Raw genomic sequence first — 24595 nt, forward strand, 5'->3', positions numbered from 1 at the left:
AAAATAAAATAAATAAACCATTGTCATGTGCCCGCTGGTAATCTCTTATCAGACGTGGGCTTCCCACCCTGCGCATTTATAATTGGAGAAGAGCGGGGATTCTCTGCTGGAAGGAGCCCCCCTCGCCTTTGCCGGGGGCTGGCATGTGGCGTGTTACTTAGCCCAACAGGCTTCATTTATTCCCATGCCAGGCAGGGCGGCTTCTCCCACTCCGCGGCTGGCTCGGGGCTGCTCCGAGTGCTGGCTGGTGTGCTGGCTGCTGCCTGCCCAGCCGCCGCGAGGCGCCCAGGGAAAGCTGCGCCCCACGCGCCTGGGGTGCCTCCCCGCCTCAGCAGCCCTGCCGAGGGGGGGGGGGTCGTTGGGGGGCCCCCCGAAACTGCCCTGCCTGGGGTGCCAGCAGCCCTGGCTCCCCCTATCCCCAGCCCCTAGCGTCATCCCAGCACTTTCGGAGAGAGAATCCCATTTTCGTGTTTCCTTGCTAAGGAGTGGGGCGCAGCAACCGCCACCCACATCTCTGACCGGGTCCCAGTTGGGCGAGCGCAGGAATTGTCCAGCTCGCCGGGCGCTGGTGATGTAGGGCGCTCCTCGCTGCCTGCCTGCCCCGCGGAGATTTTTAGCAGACACCATTTGAATTTTGGTGAGTCGTTTAAAAAAAAAAAAAAAAGCAAAGGGGAGGGAAACACACACACACACACACACACACACACACACACACACACATCCCAACCCTTCCCTGGACCCATTTGACAAATGAGGAGGCAAGAGCATCAGGAACAACGGAGTGAGCCTTGGTGTGAGTCAAATTCTCTCTCTCTCTCTCTCTCTCTCTCTCTCTCTCTCTCTCTCTCTCTCTCTCTCTCTCTCTCTCTCTCCCTTCCCCTCTCCCCCTCTCTGGCTCTTTCGCCCTTAGCTCTACCCTCCCCCCCCCCCACACACACACACTCAGCATCTACAGGAGGGCAGGCACCCCCTCTACCTTTCATAGAAGTTGCCTTTTTGCTCTTTCTTGCCATCTTCGCGGGGGGCGGGGGCGGCGGGGCACCTGCCTCTTTGGGGGGGGGGGGCATCAGCAAGCAGGCCCAACAACCACGCCCGCACACGCCCGCACACACACACACACACACACAAGATACAGCCCCAAAGGAAGCAAAATAGTTTCGTGACCCTCTCAAGTGTCTTAGCTGGAGGCAGGCTGACGGACGCTGGGATCTAGCAAACCCGAGGGGAAGACGGAAAGCGAGGGAGGAGGGACGCGCCGGGTGCGGCGGGGGGAGGGCGAGAGAGACTGGGAGAAAGAGAGAGAGAAGGAGAGAGCAGCCACCCGGGTTTGACTTAGATAATCAGCAAAATTAAAAAAAGAAAAAGAAAATTGTAGCGTCCAGGCAAAGAGCAGCGGCGCGATTGCATGCGAGCGTCCCCACTCCTGCTCCGCGGGCGCCAGAGAGACGAAATGCAGCATCCTCTGACGGGGGCCACCTGCGTGGCGCTCCCCAGCGTGGGCATGTGTCCCCAGCTCTCGTGTGCCTTGACTTTTATGTACTTACAGCAGGTAAGGCGCGCGGCTTCCCTCCGAGGCTGCTGCCAGGGCTCCTGGACTGGGTCCCCGCGTCGCTGGGCTGAGCTTTGGTACCTTGGAGCGGATGGGGAGGGGGCTGGCTGGTGCGCGCCTTTGGATGGGAGGGCTGCGTGGGAACCCCTCATTCTCCCTGGACCCCGATAGCCCGCGCCCAGCTGTGTTTGCCCCTCTGTGCACACTTCGAACGCCTGCTTCCAGGCTTGGGTAAAGGGAGTTTAAAATTGCAAACTGCCTTCTTACTCGCATCCTCCTGGTGCCGGTATGGGAGGGTAACCCCAGGCTAGACCCCCGGATCTGAGTTTGGATCTTCGTGGGGGCATTTGAGTGCTTGGAGTTTTAATTCAGCAGCTTTACTAGAGAGTGCAAAAAAAAAAAAATCTATGCATGTGTGTATATGCTCAGTGTTTTTATTTTCTTAAGTTTGTCTGGGTGGTGCTGTGTTCAGTTGCTTTTGGTATCAGAGCCTTGGGGTTTCTGGAGCGTGGCAGCCCCAGAATCTGCCTGCAAACTCCCTGGCTAGTGCTGGGATGAAGGCGAGCTGTGTAGGATGCAGTCTTTGTTGCTCCGTGTGAAGGCTTTTTATTTTTTCCTCCTCCACTCTCCCTTAATGGTCTTGCCATGGATTTTGTGTTTATTTTCCATTCTGTGTACATTTCAGTATCTTTCATTGTGTTCCTCTCTTTCTCTGGGTGTTTCCTCTGGATCTTCTCTGTCTCTTCTTCCTTTTTTTTTTTTTCTTTTTCTTTTTTTTACTAGTAGAGCTGCTGCCTAAGTTGGTTTCCTGGGTTTAGGGAACAGCTCAATAGTGCCTTGGGGGGCTGGTGACAAGCCCAGCTTTCTCTCACTGAGCAGGGCTGTGGAGATGGCTGGTGGGGTGAGAAGGGTTTTGTCATGCAGATGGGAATCCTTTTCCCCGTCCCAAGCTGCTCCATGAAGAGTTAACCGTGACTGTAGTCATTTCATCTATTTTTCGATGGACTCCCCTCAGGAGTACCATTTGTTAGCCATGTGTGGCTGCGGTCTACTAAACTTCCTTTACCAGTGCGCAGACGGGGCCTCCTTCTCCAAAGACCCTCAGTGCCAGTCTGTTGCAGGAATAGGTGTAGCCATAAAATGTCAAGATTCTGTTTGGAACGTTTGGGTCATTTGTGATCAAGTTGGTTACTTCCAGAAAATAAATATTTTTTAAGGCGTAGTTTCTCTCACACGTCTTTTGGGAAACAGCCTTTTCGTATGGTTTTAATATCTTGGGAAGACATCGGTTTCTCTTTTTAAATATTATGTTATTCCATTTCTCATGAAGGAAATTGTGCCAGGGAACATTTATGAAAAGCCTGTTCGTAACATGTTATATCATTCATCTGCTCCTACCATTTCTGTATCTTTGGGGTGTGTGTGTGTGTGTGTGTGTGTGTGTGTGTGTGTGTGTGTTTAAGAACAGTTACTCACTAGGAGAGTATCCTAATGAGCATTTCTACAGATGCTCAGCCTGAGTTGAATTGAATCTAATTATTAATACGAGTTGATCTTCTGCCTCCTATTTTCACTTCTTTCATGGTATCTATTAATCAATTTGAACAGCGTTACCTAGCAAGTCGAATGCTATAGCTATTCAGTGCTCTCACAGTTTCCTTGTGCATTATTCTTTTTTAACAAATTGATCTTTCTTCCTCCTGGATTGTTACATTGGTTTGCCCGTTTAGGCACAACTTGGGAAAGAAGAGAGTGACTTTGAGCGGGAGGTTATTCTTGCCATGAAAAGGACGCGCGTCCGGGGTAAACGCAGGCTCCCAGCGTCTGCCAGGCAGTCTCTTCCAGGGGGAAGCACTGCCTCTCTGGCAAGGGGTGGCTCCCAGGGAATGTTGGCAGCCATAGCAAATATTGAGAAGTGACTAAATCAACATCGCGGTCCCCTATGAGGACAGACAGACAGAGGTGGGCTTTGAAATGTGCTATGGCACTCACCTCCCTGTTGAAAGAGCAGGTAATGCTGGGAGTGGAAGCGCTGATAAGCTGATGCTGTGACACACACAGTGTCAGAATGCGGTGTGTGTGTGTGTGTGTGTGTGTGTGTGTGTGTGTGTGTGTATGCATGTTTCCTGAGTTTTACTAAATGCCTGAAGTACAGTACAAGCAGACATCTATGTCCGCCTGCCTCGTTGAGAATCAGGTTTCCTATGTGCGCCTCCCACCCTTGCTAAGAGTGCACCCTCAGGACTGGAGAGCCATACCTGCGGGCCACCTCTTCCGGCCATCGCTGTCCTCACAGTCCGCATGGCAGTCTCCTGCCCTTGCTTTTATTTAGCAGCCCGGACCACGGGCTGATGAAGGGTGTGAAACAGTTCCCTTCAATCGCCAGAAACCACTTACTGATGCAATCTGCACGTCTTCTGTCTACACATGGCCACTCTCTTTTCGGTCTACTGTGGATCTTTAGCTGTTATTGTCTCTTCATTTCATTTTGATGAGCTGGACTCTCCGAGCAAGTTGATCAAATGGGTGACCCGGGCAGCAATCCGTGACAAATGACGCCTTTATTGAAAGCCTTTTACTTTATTATTATTTACCAATGAAGATATTCCAGGGGTGTCTGTCATTCCGATCACCAGTTACATAAGAGCACGATTAAGACACCGCTGCCTTATTTTGGAGCCTTCATTGTTCTGTGTTATAAAATCGCAAACTCTGATCGGGGCCACCGAGGCTTCGGTGAAATATAATTTCCTGGAATGAAGTTTCAGATGGTGCTTCTTTCTCATCCGATATCTAAGGAAAATTACTTCATCATTTGCTCTCTTTGCCTCAGCTCTGACATCCAGCCTCTCTTTCTAGAGCCTCCCAGATTTATTCCTAAGACAAATCATAAAACAAGAAAATCAATGGGGATACCTCAGCACCCAGGTCTCCTCCGCATGACCATGTGAAAACAGCATAACCCTTTTGCCACAAAGAACTTATCTATTCAGACCAACCTGGGCATTTAACTTATTTGACTTAATCCATTTCATGTATTTATGTCCCAGTGACTCTCCCTTAGATAGGTATTTTACTACAGTTATAAATCTTTTATTTTCTCTTGCTGCTTCTTTCTGACATTGGAGATATTTTACTACAGTTATAAATCTTTTATTTTCTCTTGCTGCTTCTTTCTGACATTGGAGATATTGCTACAGTTTTGAATTGCAAGGTGGTATAAAGTTGTAGAGTCCTTTTGGCACCTCGATACCAAGCCCAATGATGTCATCACATGCATATGTACACATGTGTGCATGCACACATCGATATCCCCTCGTATATAGCATGTATCTCCTAGATCATTCTAAGATGCAAGGGACAGGTGAGCATCGGAGCAGCGGGCTTCCATCTTGCTGTGCAGGGCAAGTCCTGCTTCAGCTGCTATTCATAACACACTGCAGAGGTTTACCTGTGTCTTCTTTGCTGGGGAATCTTCTTCTCAGGTGAAGTTCAAACCCACCTGTCCCCACGCTCTCCCCAGAGTTCCAAAGCAGGTACCCATGCAAACATTTTTGTTTTGAGGGGAAATTCTGAACACAAATTCCAAATTGGTGGCTTTGCAATGAGTGGATTCAAAAGAAAATACGTTCTGTTTTTCTCATAGTAAAAAATAGAAAACAAACACCCCACATACACATGTGCATACACACAGACACAAGTCTAGAGCTGCTTGACACATATCCTACGTCACAGGGAGCACACGGAAGAGCATGGAAAGTCATGGCGAGGCTCCAGGCAGAGCAGATGAGGCCTGTTTTCCGATGCACCCATCTTGTCAGGTTTCCCTGAGCTTTGATTCACGCTGGAATCTAACCCTCTGGAAGAGCAGAAGTAGCATAGTCGCTCAGTTTCCCCAGTTCCTAGACCCCGCGTGTCCCCCAGTACTCTTCTCAGGAAGCTTCTCGCCTGTCAGATCCTATTCATCCAGAACCTTTTTATCAGCCTGAATTTAAAAACAAGTCAAATGCTTAAAATCCACATTAAAAGGGGGAGGTGGGGGCTCCAAAGTGGGCCATGCCACTGTCGATATCGGAAGATTGGTAATTTTTCCCACTTAATGATGATCCATGTGGTTTGTTTTAAATAGTGAAGTGGTTTGTACAAAGGGTAATTCCTGGTAAATGAAGCCATTGCTCACTGTGGACATCTTCAGATCGAAAGCAATTGAACTGAAACTTGCATACCAGCCCTTGCTGTCTTTAATTAGAAAGTGGTGCTGGGTACAGAGTCCCTGGGAGGGTCAGCTCACACAGGAGGGGGCGGGAGGGGAGCGCCCCCATGCGCCCGCCGGGGGCATAAATTTGGGAACAGTTCAGTGGGCCATAACAATTATGGCTGCGGAGACAAGTTCAATTCTCCTTCCAGTTACTTACCTTGTGCTGCTCAGTCTGATGATTTATAGGGGACCCAATGGCATTTTATCACCTTCTTTCTTCTTGGCTTAATCCCATGTTGATTTATTAAATTGTGCTGTGGATTGGGGGTAGTCAATGGTGTCAATAACACAGAAAAGAATTAGAATAGATTATCTTCATGTCTGAATTGTTTAAGGAGTGTAAGTGGTCGGAATGAGCCCATCCCAGGCCTGGGTGACTGTCTGATAGAACAGGGTCCCTCTGTCTCTTTCTAGAGAGATGCTGTGATGTAAGTTGGTTAATTAACCAGTTGTCCTGGTTGCTCTGATTTGTCCAATTCAAGGGAAGAAGGCATGGATTGCTGGGCTTTTCTTGGCCAGAGAAGGCCCATTATCTCAGGTGGGTGGGGGGTCCCTTGTGTTTAGGACCCTATGGAAGGGGGGTGGCTATTGGCTTCAGGGTCACATGGGTTGCCTCTGCCTTAAGATTATTTATTATTTTTTTAATCCTCACCCAAGAATAATTTTAGAAAGGGAGGGAGGAAGGAAGAGAGAGAGAGAGAGAGAAAAAACATCAATATGAGAGAAACAGCAATCGATTGTCTCCTGTATGCACTCGACCAGGGCCCAAACCCAAAACTCGGGTATGTGCCCTGACCGGAATCGAACCCCCAACCCTTTGGTGCATAGGATGTTGCTCAACCAACTGAGCCACCTGTCCAGGGCTACCTTAAGATTATTTAATTGTAAACATCTGTTAGTCCAGAGGCCAACAGAGTCCTGCACCATTCGGCCGCTCTACCTGCCATTTGGTGGGGGGTTCTGTGTCAGAACGTGCAAGAGCCGCCCTGCCTTTTGGGGAGTAGAGAAAGCCGATGCTATTAGAGCTCATGTCCCATCTGCTTTCCTTCTAGCTGGCCCTTGAGCAATTGTCCGGTAGCTGATGGACTGGGGGTAGGCAATCTTTTTTGGGTTTTCTGATTCATTTAACCAGGCTTTCTGCCCCAAGGGGAAACATAATGCTTGTTTATTCATACTGGCCGGGTAAAAGCAGTGTAGTTTGTCAGGCAAATAACAGTGTTCTGGAGGAGGAATTGCAGCATTGTAAACAAAATCAGGTCGGTGCGTCTGCGTCTACGGGGGCTGGGCGATGCAGGAGATGTCATCCTGTGAATGAGGCAGAGCTGACAAAGTGTGGGCGTAATTGCCCCATCTGCAGAGACCTTTCTAATGGACTGGGAGAGGTGTCCCAGTGCGCTGTTTAATTCAATTAAGAGAGGCAGAGAAAGTTCCATTCATCAATAAAGTTTCCTCTTTCCGGGAGCTGCCCCAGAGAACTTTGCAGGGCTGAGCAGTGGCCTGTGGCTGTCTGCGTGATGTGGCTGGTCCCATTGAGAGGGGCTGTGTCAAATGAGGTCAGATCTCAGGCACAATAGCTCAGGAGGGCCCTGGCCCGGGCCCTTCAACACGCTGAATGCTGGCGAGCTGGGGAAATGAGCAGCGAACCTGCAGGGCTGCTCCTGCAGAGACACTGTGACAGAGAGGCTTTCTGACGGACCCCCAAATGCACCCCCTCGTTGGGGTTAGGCAAAAAGCGTATGTGGTTGGAAATTTCTGGCAACTGAAAGCATTTGGGGAAATGGGGTCTTGGTGCTATTTCTGACCCTGACATATGGTGACCCTGATGGGTTGATGCTGGCTGAAAAAGAGCAACAAGACTGCTTTCCATCATCGCCGGGGGTCTCCCTGCCCATCCCTCTCTTCAGTTGCATTTCTTGTATGTGTTAGGCAGCAGGCAGTTTGCAGAGCACTTTTGTGATGCTTTCTCTGACCTGCTAGACTATACGCAACATGATGTCAGAGATTTCTTTTTTCTGTCTGTTACTCTACCCATGATTCCTAGAATAAAGTCTAATAGGTAGTAGGTGCTCAAAAAAATGTAAGGCATGAATGAATGAATACATTAGAACCTTCTAGAACCTTAGAAGCAAGGGAAGCTGTGATCGTCACCCATTTTTACAGATTCATGTGACAATGCCTTCAATCATTTATTCCTTCTTTCTTTGGGCATGCAAAACCCTGTCGCCGGGCATTGAGAATATTGCAGCAAATCAATTAGGAGTGGTGCCTGCCGCCATGGAGCTGGTACTGCAGTAGAAGAAGAATAGAGGATGCGAACGTGAGTGACTTAGGAAGGTGTTTTCAGATTGGGGAGAGTGCTGTGCAGGAAATAAACAGGGAGGTGTGGGAGAAAGGGTCAGGGGCCTGTTGGTGGTTGTTGGGTGGGTCGGTGTGGGTCTCACTGAGGAGGTGATGGATTTTCTGATCCGAGGAAAAGGGAGCATTTGGCACGTGAAGAGTTGAGAGAGTTGTCCTACGAACAGGGACGGGGAGTATACAGGCCTCATGTGCAAAAGAGAGTGAGAGGCGCAGGACACTGCGAGCGGCGGAGTTGGGTCACGTGTCAAGCGGGGGTACCCGGGATGGCGTCTGCTATCCTCTGGGGTCAGAGTGGAAACATGTAAAGATGGAAATGGGTGAACAAGTGAGAGAAGGCCGCTCCCGAGCTGTGGAGAAACCCAGGGGCCTTGGGGAGCAGGTTTGGGGGTGAGAGGTGGGCGAGGGTTTTGATGGGAGCCTGAGGAAGACCCCGACGTGGAGCACCCAAAGTCCCGTTGGTACCCTGTGTGAAAGCCTCACCAGGGTGCTTCTGCAACAGGCCTTTTACTTTGTAAACGATGAATGGGGTACACTGATTCTGAAATTCCAGGCATTCGAGCACCCACTTCCTAATTTTTACCAATTCACTCATCATCCCAGTCGATATCTACTTAATAGTTTCAGGTCAACTTATATTTTGTACTTAAAAGGAGATTTGCTCAAACCAACACACATACATACATAGTTGCAGGATCACATCTTTGATATGATGTTTGTATATGATATGAACATACATTGAAATCAATATCCATTCACCTGTTCATTCATTCACTCCATGTTTATTGAACTCCTGCTTGGTGCCAGCTGTTCTCCCAGACGTTCTCAGTAAGCAAAGGTGCCCGTCCTCATGGAGGGTCTATCACGTCACCCATCCCTGTGCCATCATTGGGCAATGTTGTCTGGGTCCGTTAGATTTCCTAGGGATCCCCTTTCATGTCTGCTATGGAATCATTCATTCCTCCCCTGACCTGCTTTGCAAAGAGCAAGACTAGTTATCTCTCTGCGTCACCTCCTCTCCCCTCTGACAGAGCGGCGGTCAGAGCACACAGCAAAGGAAAACGGGCACATACACCCCATCTGCAGCGTGCAGGGCTCCAAGCCTGCGGGGCTGGGGGAGGGCTGTGGTTTTTGACACTGGACCCGGCTCCAGGTGAGGAGCAGTCTCCCCCCGTTTTGCTGCTGTTCTTTATGTTGTGTTTAACACACACAGAATGAAGATTAGGGACTGGAGCCAGAGCGAAAAGCACTTGGCAGGTTAGTGTGTATTCCCAGAGACGTGAGGACGTTTTTCCCATTGCAGCTACAGAGGCAAGTACAGGCAGCTGTAGGATGGAAGTGCCCTGATGAGTAAATACACAAAGGGGTTAGTCTTAATGAGACTGTTCGTTTTTGGCATTTGATGTTTGCCCAGGCTCACCTTGAGGACTAGATCCCCTTATCAAAAGCAACAGCAAATAGCTCCATCTTCCCTTAGGTAGTTCTGCTCTGCCTGCGTCCAGGCATTGGGCAGATGGTGGGGGTGGGGGTGGCAGGGTCGGGGGTGAAGGGAGGGCAAGCCCTGCTCTTAGGCAAGGATGAGAGCTGGGAGATCCCCCCCTAGATGAGTCTTTCCTTAACAGGGAGCAATGTCGATAACCAAAAACAGAATGAGCAGTGACATCTACATTTAGCAGTCTCCAACTGTCCATCTCAAGAGCTCAAGGCTCTTATGGAAATTCAGCTGAGAAACCTACATCATTTTAGAACCAGTTGGTGTCAGGTCCCACCTCCCTCCCCCCGCCGCCCGAAGCACAGTTTAAGAAATGATTGCTATCTCTGGAGGCCTATATAGGACAGAAGTCTTGAACTGAAGGCTTGATCCCAACTCTGCTATTCGATTCGCTGACCCAACTAGATCGAGCAAGAGGCTTTACTTGATTTGGAGCTTTAGTAGCTTCTTCAGGAAAATAGGGTTAAGGATAATCATTTCATAACCGTTATTTGTAAGATTTGTATGGTACAGATGGACACACTAACAGTGCCTGGGACTCAGTGAGCAGCCAACAGACCTTTGTTAAAGAAATGAAAGGAAGAATGGGTGAATGAATGAATGAATGAATGCTTGTTTATTGAAGCTGAACATGATTTTTTATTTCTCCCAAGTAAATGTGATACACACACACACACACACACACACACACACACACACATGGTCTGCCAAGGACACAGACCCAAGGAACTTGGGGGTCTCCCTCAGGGTCTTTGCTCCCTCCTACCTGATCTGGTTTTCTTCTCTCTCCTTCTGCCAACTCAGTGCTGCTGGCCATGTTGGATTGGAAAGTGGCTGCACATCTCAATTAATGCTCCGTGACAGGAGGAGGGAAAATAAAAATTGTCTTGCTCTTGTCAGTAGCAAAGTTATTTACTTTCAAAAGCTGACAGAATCACACTGCAGGGGCTTCATTTATTTCTATTCAGAATGTCATTATTCTGTGATGCAGGGGACTTGGGCACACGTTGGAGCTGATTCCCATAAGCTTGAATGTGGCAGGCGCCTGCTAATGTGCAGATTGTCACCTGGGGAAGTCAGGGGGAGTTTCTCTGGGGCCTGGACGTGCTTGGGTACTTGCATGGATGCCTGGGCAAATGTCTCAGTTTTAGGATGACTGTCCAGGCCTAGGTCTGTCCTCTGTGAGGGAGTGTGTGTCCCTCTGCTGCCTGATCGCTTGTCCTCTTTATTCTGAAGCAGAAGAATGAGGTGTGGACCTCCTGGTGTCACGACTCTCTCCATCCAGCCACTCCTCAAATTTCTAGAAACACAGAAGCTGCCCCTGCAAATGAGTTTGCTTTGAATCTGTGTACTTTCCCTACTTAAACTGGCTGATGGATGCTCTCATCCAAATAATATGCATAAAACTATGGATTTTTTTATTTTTATTTATTTATTTTTATTTTTTTGCTTCCTTCCTTCCTTTCTTCCCCCAACCCCTTTTCTCCTAAGTGTTTGCGATGAATAGTTAAAATAGGGAGTGGAGTGATTCTTTCTTCATGGTGCAATGGCGGAACTTGCCACTAGGGGTCTCCATTCAGAACATGTGACTGGATTCTTGAGAACACTCTTGTTCTTTTTTCTTCCTTTTTTCTCTCCCTCTTCTTCTTTTTTTTTTTTAATGTCTTCTTTTAGTTCCATTCAAAAAACGAATCTACTCTGTAAGCAGTAGGAGATGCTTCTTGCAAGATCATTTAGGAAGTCAGAGAATCCAGCCAGCCTCAACAGCGACGATGATAATAATAAAATAATTAAAATAATGAAGTAATCAATAACTTTTATGGAGCGCTATGTGACAAATACACTACGAAGCACTTTCACATGGGCTACCTCATTTAATCCCCCACAAAAGGCCTCCGGGGGAGTGGGTAGGAGTCCTTTCCTTTCCTTCCATGCTGATCTGAGGCAGGTGGTGGAGAAGAGGAGGTTGAAAACCAGAGACTCTCACTCCAGAACCGACAGGGCCCGTGCCATCGGGCGGAGCGGTCTGCAGGCTGCACCCAGGCCCTGCAGGCCCATCACTGTGAAAATCAGCCTCTCCCAGCCAGGAGTCCTCATTTCTCTTTCCTTTCAAAGGCGAAACTTGTCAGAAAGGGAGAGAGTCAGTGGGGAGAGCTTTCAACTTTGAAGCTTTCTCGTGATTTTATTTTTAAGTCATTATGATTACTGTTGAATAAATTACAACACGCGGCGAGGCTGTCAGGCTCGGGGAGGGTGGGGAAGAGAGGAGAGCGGGGCTGATGGGAAGCACATCCGCTCGCAGGATGATGGAGTGCGTTTCTCCGCAGCCAATTCCAATCCCCAAGTCCCCGTTGTGCTGAGGAGCTCTCCAACCAACACAGGAAATGCAGTCACTGCCCGGCACCGTATTAATGATTTATACACCCTGCACCACTGCTTTGTTCACTTGCGGGGCCTGGTCGTGTTCATAAAGGAATTTCTGGGAGCGGGGTCCCCGGTTGCCATGCTGTTTTGCTCCATGCAGTGCAGGCTGCTCTATAAATCAAAAGAATTTAGTGCTTTGCAACCTTCCTGAGCCTCTGAGATCCTGTATGTGTGCACATGTGTGTGTGTGCACATACGTGTGTGAGCATGTGCATACGCGTGTGCATGTGTGTGTGTGCATGTGCGTGTGTGTGGGTGTCACCTAGGGACATTTTCAAGAATGAATGAGGCGGGGATGGATCTGTTTTTGGTGTTTCAGGGCCGATCTGTCTGTTCCATAGTAGCATCAGGGCCCTATTCGTCTCCCATGTGGTGTTTATGCTTCTGGATTTTGTCTGTGAAAATGGGCTGACACCATTTTCCTAACATAAGAGACGCAGAACACACCAGGATCGCCTTCCTTCCAAATCACCCAGAAGGACAGACTGGGCGATGGGCGTGCCCCGCGGCCGCATCACCGCCCCTGCAAGTCACCTGGGCATCCTGGGGTCTTTCCGCGATGGGATTTCTGAGGCTTAAAACAGTGAATGGCTTACGGAAAAAAGCGTTCTGTGAATTCCTTTTGCTTTGAAAGTGAGTGAGGTCATCTATTTTCTAAGCTGAGAATTCTGGATCTGGGAAACTTTCTCCTGTCCAGTAAGCCATAGGAAGCTGATTTTAACTTGAGCTCCTTTTTCCTAATTGGGAGGGGCGAAATGATATAATCAAGAGATGGATTGGAACCCTCGGTTACTCTTGCAAGACATTTCAGAGAAAAGCCCTGTTGTTGTTTTGCCTTTTTTGGGATTACACTTGTGTTCTCTTAATCATGTCATGTGCTTCATTGTGTGTGGTTATATTTCTTCCCCTATGGAACTGAGAGATGAAAACTAACAGATCTCTGAGTAGAAGTTTGAGGGCAAAAGAGAATATTTAGAAAATTAGAATGATACTTGAAATAGCCTACCCAGCTGGATTGCTTTTGTATAAGGTGAAATCTTCATTTTAGGAAATACGCCTGACTGAAAGATGTGTAAGGCTTTTGGGAAATAAACATCTCAATTTAGTAGAACTCCTCCTTAAAAAAAATACACGAAGGGATGAATGCAGAGAAAAATGTATAAACCCCTCTCCCCTTCCCACCCAACCCGGGCCTTAGGTTTCTTTTATAAATGTGAAAGTGGTTTTTATGAATGTTTATGCTTATGGAAAAAATTAAAAGCGTTCTTGGAGGCTATTGAGGGTCAAATTCAGTGATCATGAAATTGAAACAAATACTCAATTGAAGAGACTACCTTTCGTGTCTTCCTGAAAAGTGGAGAACAAAATGTACGCAATTACGTAAGTAAACAGTGAGCACGGCAAACATTGTCCGTCCTGGGAAACATGAGACAGCGCCTTGCACTGAGGAAGCAGGTGTCCAGCAAGTGCAGCTGACATCCATACTGTACTGATTTCTGTGTTTGCATTTGTCCTCTGTTCTTGACTCCGGGAGTGTCTCATTGTCTTTAATTATGTCTACGAGGCACAAGACAGCCGTCAACATCTGCTCTATTGTTTACTTGGTTTACATATAGCTCTGATGGCTTATTAAACAATCTATTTTTCAAACCGAAAACAGAGAAACCGGCCTAACCCATGCTATGGCGTTTTGTAAAGACCCATTATGCAATTAGCGCGTGGGATTTGTGCGAGGCTGGTGATTCGCCCAAATAAACAGCCCTTTATTCCGATAGCGCCTCTCGACTTGGTGAAAAAAAATATCAATTTCCCACAAAATAAAATCACATTTCCTCCTTAATCACGCAGCATGCCAAGAAGATGATGTGTTAATATGAGGGGTGGATCCTTCACTTCTTGTGTCAGAAAAAGAGCAACTCTCCACTCTCCAAAATAACAATGCCTTTAATTCAAGCCAGCAATTACTACATTACATAAGACAACTGTCGCCTGGCACGGAAGACAGAGTCTGAGAGTTTATCTGATACTATCAGAGAAGAGAAATGCCGTGTTTTTCACCATTTGTAAAATGTCCCTAACACTTTCTGATCGATTTATGAAAGGCTTATCACGTTGTCTATAGCAAAGCAAGTGACATCCATGATGATTAAATCAGACCTCCTCTCCTCTGGCACGTAATTGGTTAATAATTAATTCACTTGCTTATTCACTCAACAAATATTCATGTAACCTCTGCACTGTCTAAAAGAGTTGGGTTAGTCACTGAGGACATAGAGACAAGGAAACCAACTTCATTTTCCTTTATGGAGCTTCTGAGTTTGCGGGATGACAGGCGATGAGCAAGCGATCATGGTAGAAACATGTATTCTAAGTTGTGATAAAGAGAAGGGCGTCCACAGAAAATAGCAGGGGTTGGATTCAGGACAGAAGGACGCTCTCGCTGAGGAAGTGGCATTGAAGCTGAGTGAAGGAGGTGGGGACTGCGGTGGAGAAGACCATTGTCACTGAGGCGGAAGAGTCTGTGGCATGGCTGTTCTCTGTTTGGCGATCTCGGGGATGGAGAAAAGGCCAGGATGGCTGGAGTAGCGTGAAAGAGCGGGAAGGAGGCAGAGGGCCCAGAATCCACAGTTTTTTTTAGTTTTTTTTTTTTGTGTGTGGGGGGTTTTTTAAACAGCAGTTGGAGAACAGGTAGAGAAAGTGAATTTTTAAAAAATATATTTTATTGATATTTTTACAGAGAGGAAGGGGGAAGGATTGAGAGTCAGAAACATCGATGAGAAAGAAACATTGATCAGCCGCCTCTTGCACACACTTCCCCCCCCCCCCCCGGCACCCCGCACTGGGGATGTGCCCACAACCAAGGTACATGCCCTTGACCTGAATCGAACCTGGGACCCTTCAGTGCGCAGGCCGACGCTCCATCCACTGAGCCAAACCGGTTAGGGCAACACAGTTTTTGAAAGCACCGATATGGGGGTTAGATTTCATCCTCAAAGGAATAAAAAGGGAGGGAAAGAGACGAAGGGGCTTGACACAGGGGAGAAATGGGATAGCATTTTGCCTTTAAAAGACGAGTTCAGCTGTTCTGTGCAGAACAGATTAGAGGGGTAAGACTTAAAGCAGAGGCTCAGGTAGGAGACCACAGCAGTAATTCAGGGCCGGATGATGGCCGCTTGGACTAGGAGCCGACAGAGCCATGGACAGGAGTGAGAGTTTTGGAAAACAACCCTGCTATTCTTTGTGACACCTCTCCACCTCACAGAGACAGTACTCGGCCAAAGGGAACAAATGTAACGTGCTGCAGGGGGACATCCGAGGGCGCTGGTGAGGAGGGCAGTGCCTCAGGAGGCGCTGGCCTGGGCGTGGGCTCCAGCAGAGAGAACTACAGGCCAGTTTCAGCATATTGCAGGCCAGCGCCCCCTGAATGGTATTTGGCCAAAGCCGAGAATCTCACACTTGGTCTTGTGCACTGTTTGGTAGCAGAGTTGTCACACAAAATTATACCCCAACTTAGTGGGGCGATCTCTCACATCTTGGCAACTGACTTCTAATAGGGTGGGTGAGAATCGGGGAGCAGGCTTGGTGACGTGTCCCGTGGGCAATGCCTCCCTCTCCCGCCTCTGGTCAAAGGGGCACCAGGGTTAATTGCATTCTCGTCGGTGTTGGGCAAAGCTGGCTTTGAATCTTAAAATATCAACTAAGCTGACAGACGTCTGACCATCTACATGGGCCAGTCTCCAAGCTCACTGAAGCTTCGTTTCTATGATTGTAAGTCAGTGCTAAGAAGCTTCATTTCTATGAAATAGAGGTAATGCAGGATCAGGAACTAGAGTTGTGAGTGTGGCATGAGATTGTTTGTAATAGCACCCAGCACAGCCCCCAGCAAATGGAAAAGCCAATAAATGCTTTTACTCTTGGTGGTGGTGGTGGTGGTGGTGGTAATGGAGGTGTTGAAGGTGTGGTGGTGGTGGTAGTGTTGGTACTGATGGTAGTCATGGTGGTAATGGAGGTGTTGATGGTGATGGTGATGGAGGTAGAGATGGTGATAGTAGTATAGTAGTGGTGGTGGTGGAGGTGGTGATGGTGATCCTAATGGAGGTAGTGATGGTAATGGTAGTATAGTGGCAGTCTTATTGTTGCTGGTGATGTTTGGTGGTGGTGGTGGTGGTATTAGTGGAGGTGCTGTTATAGTGGCGGTAGAAGTGATGGTAGAGATGGTGGGGGTGTGGTGATGATGGTGATCCTTGGTGATGATGATGGTGTTGGTGATGGTGGTGGTGGTGGAGATGATGTGATAGTGGTGGTAGAAGTGATGGTAGACATGGTGGGGGTGTGGCGGTGGGGGTATGTTTGGTGATGATGGTGATGCTGATTAGAATGCAGTGTGGTAGAACAGTTTCACATATAGTGCCTGCATTGAAATTTGATTTAAATCTGCCACTTGCCATCTCCTATGCCCATTGGCCAGTTACTTTAACGTCCATTGTCTCAGCTTTCTCATGTGTAAAACGGGAACGATGATATCTGTTGTCAGTCATCATGATGACTAAATGCATTAGTATGTGTAAAAAAAATAGTACAGCCTTTGTTCTAACAAACAAACTCCACAGTGAACACAGAGAATGCTTGTTAAATAAAGTGGCGCAGAATGCAGCCTTTAAGAAATGTCCCCAGTGCCTTCCCGTCTGCTGCTTCTCAATGCTGCTTTCCAAAGCGGGCAGGAGGGCTGCCCCTTCCCACTGCAGACCCACCCCCGTCCCTCCGTGTGTTCTGGCAATAACCGGGCGTGGTGAGCCAGGGTTCTGGCCGGGTGCAACATGAAAAAGACTCGCAGTAATTACAAAAATAACAACGAGGGCTGCTTGGCGAGGTAGGCAGATGAGCACACCACTAGCCAGAATGAGAAATAGCGCCTGCAAATGTTAGGTCCCAGTGGGAGGGTGGGAACATATGGGGATAAAGGAAACGAAAAGTTGGGCATCACTGGTAAGTTTTAAGCAGTTAAGGGAGGCCATTGTAGTGCCAGGTTTCTCTCTTTTTATCCTAATTTTAAACCCTTCAGTTCTCTTTTGTCCCTTTGTTCTATTTTGGTCCTGAGAGGAGCATTCATCTTCCAGGCCGGCCACCAGTCGCCAAGGAAGTGAGGTCTGGGTGGTAATCCTAAAGCCAGCAGCCACCCCGGAGTCTGTGAATTTCCGCTCTGAGCGCTATTCAGCATTGGGGGGGAGACGCAGAGGAACGCCCACTTGTTGAGCTCAGGTCTGTGATAGGTGAGTGTGCAGGGAAATGAGTCTCCAAAGAACAACCAGCGCAGTGAGTTTACAAACATGTGCAGAGGGGCCAAGGGCTCTGCCTGCCAGACGTTATTGAGCAGGAAGGTGTGGCCCACGGTGGGGTGATTTCAGGCGGTGCTGCTGGGTTTGGGTCTGGATGCAGGTAGAGAGTGTGCAGTCTGTGCTGGCTCTGACTCAGTGGGATGTCTCTGGAAGGGTATTTAGAATTCTCGTTCGTCGCCCAGGCATTTCCCAGAGGAGTCACTAAGAAGAGGTCTAGCATGGAGGCAGCATTTATAATGTGGGCACCTGCGTGCTGGTGCAGGCTCCCGGGGAGGCCTCCGGGTTACCCTTGCTTAGTTAGCTAAGGCATCCACATCCTTGGTAAGGCAGAGCATGCAGAGCAAAGGAAGTAGGACTTGGAGTCAGGCAGGCGTGGCTTTGGCAAAAGCCCGCCCACTCAAAGAGCCAGGAATGATACAAACTCTCTGAGTTGCATGTCCTCATCTGCAGAGTGGGCTATGATGTCTAGCACTACCAGAGAATTGTTAAAAGGATGAAATGAGCTCGTCCTTAATGAGCTTAGAATGAGTGGTGTTTGACACTTAGAAAGTTCTATGAAAGTGTGTTGTTTTTTAAAATAAGCACAAGGTATGTTTGATGTGGGTATGTGTACCTGCTCGTCTCACCATCACTCTTGAATTAGTCCAGAATCTGTTCGTTGTAAAGGACAGAGACCCAGCTCAAACTCGCTTCAACAAACATGAGGGTTTCTTGAGTCATGAAACTGGGATGTCTGGGATCAAGCAGGGATAAATGAGGAGTTATTGAGATGCCTGGCATTCATGGGAGTGGAGAGCGTCATGCTAAGACAAAACCACCTGGAATAAAGCTCACACACGTAAAGGTGGACTCAAGCCCAAGTGCATCACCATGTTATTTAGAGTTCTCCCCACAGCCCTGTGTCGAAAGTGCTGTTTCCTCCAAATATGAAGGTATTGACATTCAGAGAGGTTAAGTATTTGCCCAGGACCACAAGCCAGAAATGTTCAGAGCCAGAATGTGCACCTCAGCGTAGTATGGCTTCAGCTCTGAGTTCTTAGCCAAAAGGACACATTGCTATCACACTAAAAAGTACAATAAGTTTGTTTTTCAATTAGTCAATAGGAAGCCAGCAGAATTCTATTTAAGAAAAATGTCTTTTCTGGAGAGGCAGCACAGCATAGGAATACCTAACTCTGGAGCAGATTCCCCATTCACAAGCTATGTGACCTTGGCCAAGTTACTTAACCTCTCTGTGCTTCAGGTTCCCTATCAGCCATCAAGGATAACAGCTCTTGCCTTATATGGTGGTGATGAAGATTAAATGAGTTAACACATAAAAGGGTTAGAAGGTGAGATGGTGTCTGGCCAATAGTATTTGGTATATATGGTTTGTTAAAAAAAAAAAAAAAAGCAACATTTAAAAATAGATTGTAATGGAAGAATCAGAGAGGAAATGAGGTCTCTCAGGGTGGTTCCTCTTTTGATGTGCCCAGTGAGTCCCAGAAGGGGGCTGCTAATCTGGGAAGTTGAAAAGCCACCTGTCAGATGCTCTCTGTTGCCACCAGCTGCCTGATCGTGACATTGTGGCGAAACCATGTGCAGTGGCCAGCCCCTGGCTCCTCCTCTCAGGTCTCAGCTGCGCAGCTCAGCACAGCCTGGCTCTGGGTCCCTCCTAGCCCTGCGTTACCTGCAAGGCCAAGTGTATATTTCCTAGCTGCATTCTCCCCCAGCATTGTGCTTGGTGGGTGCCCTACCACCCCCAACACCCACTCCTTGGTTTGATGGTGTCTGCTTTCTGGCCTGAAGTTGGAGGTGAAAGCTATCTTAGGAGAGTTGCTCTCTGTTAGACAAGAGAGTTAAGGATGGGTGTTGGGATTTCTTTGAGTCTGAGTTGGTTTGACGATATAGAATGTCTTAGCACCTCCACAGATTGCCTTCTTGGAAACCCCTGTCGAGCTTTGGCAGGGGAACTTTTCAGTGGCAGCTACACATTCTCAAAGTTGTAGTGGAGATCAGCGTGTCAACATGAGTCCACGCAGGAACCACCATCCGCACCGTTAATGTGGCCTGACTTAAAGAATGCTGACTCTGTCCATGCCTCTCCTTTCTAGAAAACACAGCACACATTGACCACATACTTCAAAATCTGACAGAGACTCAGAGGCCCCTCAAAGGTCCACAGGTGAATTTCAGAAGGTCCGGCAACTCCCTGCAATGAGATGCAAAATGTTGTGAGTTATGGGCAGTTTCCTGGGACGAGGGCAAAATTCTCAGAGTGCCCCATGCATCAAACACAAGAGTTAAGAATGAGCAGCTCCCCTCTGGAAGAGGCCTTGATGTGAAAAATGGCCAAGGACATAGCCCAGGAGGCCAGATGATGCTTCAGAATCACACAGAAAGGTCACGCAATAGTCTCTTTAGCACCCCTTTTTCTGGATCACCCCTCTCCTCTTTGTGCATCCTATGGTTACTCTTTGCTGGTGTTCCCGTGTGACCAGCCCATGTCCATGTGACTGTGCTCCCCACTTCCTAAAGATGCAGTGGGGTGGTGAAAGCCAGCCCTTCCCCAGGCTTTGAAGTCTTGTCTAGCGGTTTCTACTGGCTTTGCTTTTTGTCTTCCTTTGCCTCTAATGGTTGAGACTGAGTGAGGGGTTGCAGGTAAAGGAGCTAAGGAGACCACTGAGCTTGAATCTTGCCCAGGCGAGCATCTCTCAGAGTGCATTCATGATTGTCACATAGTAGTTAACAACCAGGGCTCTGCAGCCCTTGCTCAAGAAATAGCTTTGTCATTTGCCATCTATGTTTCTTGGCCAGTTTGCTTCATCTTTCAGTGTTCCTGTCCATAGTGCAATGAGTTCAACAGAATCTACTTCTTAGGGATGTAGAGAGGATAAACCAGGATAACACTTATGATGAAATTAGAACAAAGTAAGCTTTGAATAAATAAATGGTGGCAACTGTGATGACAATGATGATGATGATTATAATGTCCATGAAGATTCTGATGAGGATAAAAAGTAGGAAAATAGGAACAAGGAGAATGGGTAGAGAACGTGGCACAGGGATTAACACAATTAATTCTCAATAGCCAGATATTCAAATCGATAGCAAGATGGATAGATGACGGATGGATGGATGGATGGATGGATGGATGGATGGCCAGTTGGCCATCAAATAAGTCTGGCAATGTCTGGGTCAAAAAAGTCGATCAGGTTTCTATTTTTTTTTTCTTGCATGACTTCTCAGGGGCTTTTCTTTGCTAGTAGATGCTGTGAATCCTCAAGAGGGAGAGAGAGCTTGCTGAATTTCTCCCACTTTTTGGCCATGGGATTCTTTTTACCGTGCAGTATCTCATGCAGCTTCTACTGTGCAGACCATGCATTGGGAGATGCCCGGCTAGGTACTTAGTCTCTAAGGGGAAAAGGATGTGTGTAGTGCTCAGGTAGTTGGGCAAGTTCACAGGGAGTACATGTGCCTGGCATTTGGGCAGGAAGCCCCAGTTATGAGGCCTGGAGGCTGTGCTATCTGGCATGGTCTCTGTGTATCCAGCTCCTGCAGGGACCTGCAGCACAAAAGCCAGAGACAGTAGGGAGGGCACATAGCAACATCGAGGGGAGCAGCTAATCCTTTCTCCCCCATTCTGGGAGACCCCAGGGAGGATTTGTTCATCTCCAGCAAGGTCAACAAATTCTCCAACCCAGTTGCCATTCATCCCAGACAGGTCAGGGGTCAGTTCCTGAAGCACTGTTGATCTCAGCACAGATGATGTGCAGGGCTGATATTCTTAGATTTGCTCATTCAGCCAGCCAGTCTGGCTTTCAGAGGAGAACCAGGTCAAGACGCGCTTAATGAACCCAGAGCAGCAGACAGCGGCCTGGACCACTGGGGTTCAAGTTGCTAAGGGTAATCAGCAGCCTCCTCACTTATAAGACCGACTGGAATTTTCTTTATGCATCCTCATCATCGTTTTTGTTTTTTTTTTTTTTTGGAGGTGGGACAATACTGCTGAGTAGGGTGGCCCCGTGTCCCTGAATTACTATCTCCATCATCCCCATAAGTCTTCGTTTGAATTTGAAATTCTCATATTTAAGTTTTAAAACTGTATTTTTCATATATGGGAGCCACTCACACATCCTGCTTGTTTTTTATTTAGAACATGGGAGAAGGAGGTGTGTCTTACACGAGAAGGTACAGCATAGGCCACGTTAGTAAGTGTGACCTTACTTAACCCACTGGCTGTGGAAGGGAGGAAGAGTGAGGACACTCCTGGTTTGGGCGAGGTCTGATTTGAGCTGGTTCCATCCTGCAGAGCAGCCGATGCTGATGCTGTTGTCCCGACAACAGCCACCAACACCCATTGACTGAGTCTGCTATGAGCCAGTCCCCAAGCTAAACAGGTCTGCATAGTACTCTTATCCAAATCTCTAGACCATGAGACCTGGTTCCTGAGAATGTTGTTATTTTAAAATTACTCAATTTGAGGCACAGAGAGGTTAAGTAATGTGCACAAGATCACGCAGTTGGGGTTTTGATATGAGAAATGTGGCTCATTGTGAGCTCTTCCCTACTGTGCTATGGTGCTTTTGCAAGGAGGGAACAGGGGTTGGCAAATAATGTCACGGTGAGAACTAAAGCTCACTAGGTACTGGATATTCTCCCAAGAGCTTTACATACATCGACTCATGAACACATAGTAACTGAACCACTCCATAGAGGTTGGGGACATGGCTTCCCTTCCCAGGATGTGGCTTGGCTGGCTGGATTGGCCCTCCACCGAGGACACAGGAGGTGGCTGTAATTTGTGAAGCAGCCGGTCAGTGGCCCACTGCATCACACCTACAATCTGTGGAAACCTGTACAGTGGAAGATCCTGCCTCCCTGGTGATCCACTGGATGCCATTCTGACGTGTCAGACTAGGCATCAGGCCCGTGAGCATTACTGAGCATCTCCGGGAATTTCCCTCTGAGGTCCATGCTGTGTTCTCACCTGTATTCAGCTAGGTCAGAATGCATGTCTGGTGGTGAGTAGAGTTTATGAATTTCGGTTCGAGTTGTTGCTCTGGAGTGGCCATTCATCATGATGTAGCAGAGACTGGGGCAAGTAGGAGGCTCTTGGTAACTGACAAAGCACACATTTTTCCATTTAACCTCGGAGATGTCAGTTAACCTGTCTGAACCTCCACCTCTGCTGTGGATACCACAGATGATTCTCAAGTACTTGCTAAGCGTCTATTCTACTCCCAGTCGAGGAGGAGGTAGAGGAGATAAAATGGGGACGAACCTGGCTGTGATTACCAGGCAGATCTTTCCCTGTCCTGATACAAATCCCCGCTGGCCTTTCAGGGGCTTAAATGGGGAGTCAGGAGTGCTGGGGAAGGCGGGCAGGCTGCTTGGAGGGCCCAGCTTGTGCTGCTGGTTGAGGGCTGGGGTGTTCATGCAAGCAGTTGTGTGAGGGGAACAGAAAGACAGGGCTCTGACAGGGACATCAGTACTGGGTGTTGGTGGGGGCATTCAGGGGACAGATCCAACATCAGGACTGGGGTGATCAGAAAACAATTTAAAAATGTGAAGAGAGAAGTAAAAATAAACTAGTGCTTTGTGCTCCAAGTACCAGGATCAGCCGTATACATCCTGTCATCTCGTGGTGGCAGCATACCTGGCAGAAGGTACAGGCATTGTCCCATGTTTCCCCCAAGAAGACAAGGGCTCCTGGCTGCATATCTCCTCTGACATCAACTGCATGAAATGATGACAGAGCCAAGATCCCAACCCAGCCGCCCCGACTATGAAACGCCTGCTTTTTCTACTGTGCCAAGATGCACCCAGGTCTCCGGAAGGAATCTCTTAATCACCTGGCGACCCGGCGGCCTCTTGGCTTTCCCCACACTCTTCCAAAGCAGTCATCCATTCAGCCATTCCCTCTGGAAACGTTTTGGGAAACGTCATTTGTCTGGTCACCATTGTAGACATTGGGTGGACGAGAATGAATGGCACCTTTCATCGAGGAAAGGAAAAAAGAAGCTAATAACTCAGAAGGCAGTGCCACCCTGGAAGGTGAGAAAGATGGGAGGATTATTTTTAAGTGGGAGAAAGGATGAGATTGAACTCTCAAAGGCTGGCTAAGAAAAGAAAATCTCTTGATGAAAATCCCTAACACAGGGAAGATTGACAGAACTGGCACCAGGGAAGTGACCGCAAAGACCAGAAAGAGGTGAAGGAGGGGAAGAGAACAGAAAGGCTGCCTATTTGCCATTGTGTTCAGGTCTGACCTCCGCGGGGTGGATAGAATATAATGCTCTAAATCAGGGGTCAGCGGGCCACGGCCTGTGAGCCACACCGGGCCTGATGCCTGTTGTTGAATGACCCACAAGCTAACAATGGCTTCTGCACTTTAAATGTTTGACACACACACACAAAAAAGAAGAAGGCTATTTCATGACCAGTTGAAATGATGGGAAATTCAGATTGAAGTGTTCGCTTATGTATGGTCTGTGGCTACCGTCATGCAACAATGACAGAGTTTGGGGGCGGTGCAGCAGAGAGAATCAAGTCCACAGCACCTGAAGTCTTCAGCATCTGCCCATTTCCCATTTCAGGAAAAGGCTGGCCATTCTGTTGGTGGTGGCCAGAGTGATATTAACTCATGGCCCTTAGATTGAAATCAGTCCTTTTTGGAGGCTCACGTCGGTTGCCTAGCCATTACCAGAACTGTGGTCTCCGTTGTTTACCTTATTCTTTTATCCTACTGTTTTTAAGTGCCTGCAATGTGCCAGGAACTTAATACTGCACACTAGACATTGGGTGGCCAAACACTTACCGTGGCCACGTGCCCTAGCCACCCCACCGAGGAGCAGGGATGCAGAGACTGTGGCACCGGCCCGTTAGTGGGGAAATGGATCCCAGAAGACAAGTTACAGATGAAGTCAGAATCAGAGGAAATGTAAGAAACAGTAGCTAGGACCAGAGGTGGTGAAGACAGGAAGACAAGAACACAAATATGCAGTCAGTGAGGCCAACAAGATGGACAGAGTGGAACCTCTTATTTGGCTCTGAGCTTCCTGGCTGTCAAAGTAAAAAGGGTCCCAAAACAAATAGCCTTTTTTTCAGAGGGAGAAAAAGGACACTCATTACGCAGGAACAGCAAAAGATTTTCATATTATAGAGTTCCACAAAAGTAAAAAGAACATATTCTCTGCAAA

At 48.0% G+C, this 24595-nt stretch overlaps 1 protein-coding gene across 4 annotated transcripts in view; it reads left to right on the plus strand.

Annotated features, from left to right (window-relative positions):
• Window positions 1-1450: 1450 nt before the first annotated feature.
• Window positions 1451-24595, plus strand: part of RBFOX1 (RNA binding fox-1 homolog 1) — a 371606-nt gene continuing 348461 nt past the window's right edge. For all 4 annotated transcript variants that reach the window (XM_008141611.3, XM_008141613.3, XM_054714703.1 and 1 more), the window contains exon 1: window positions 1451-1549. In XM_008141611.3, coding sequence (XP_008139833.3) covers window positions 1451-1549 — 99 coding nt within the window. The remainder of the gene's footprint in view (window positions 1550-24595) is intronic.

This window comes from Eptesicus fuscus, chromosome 4, assembly GCF_027574615.1.
Source record: "Eptesicus fuscus isolate TK198812 chromosome 4, DD_ASM_mEF_20220401, whole genome shotgun sequence".
NCBI lineage: Eukaryota > Metazoa > Chordata > Mammalia > Chiroptera > Vespertilionidae > Eptesicus > Eptesicus fuscus.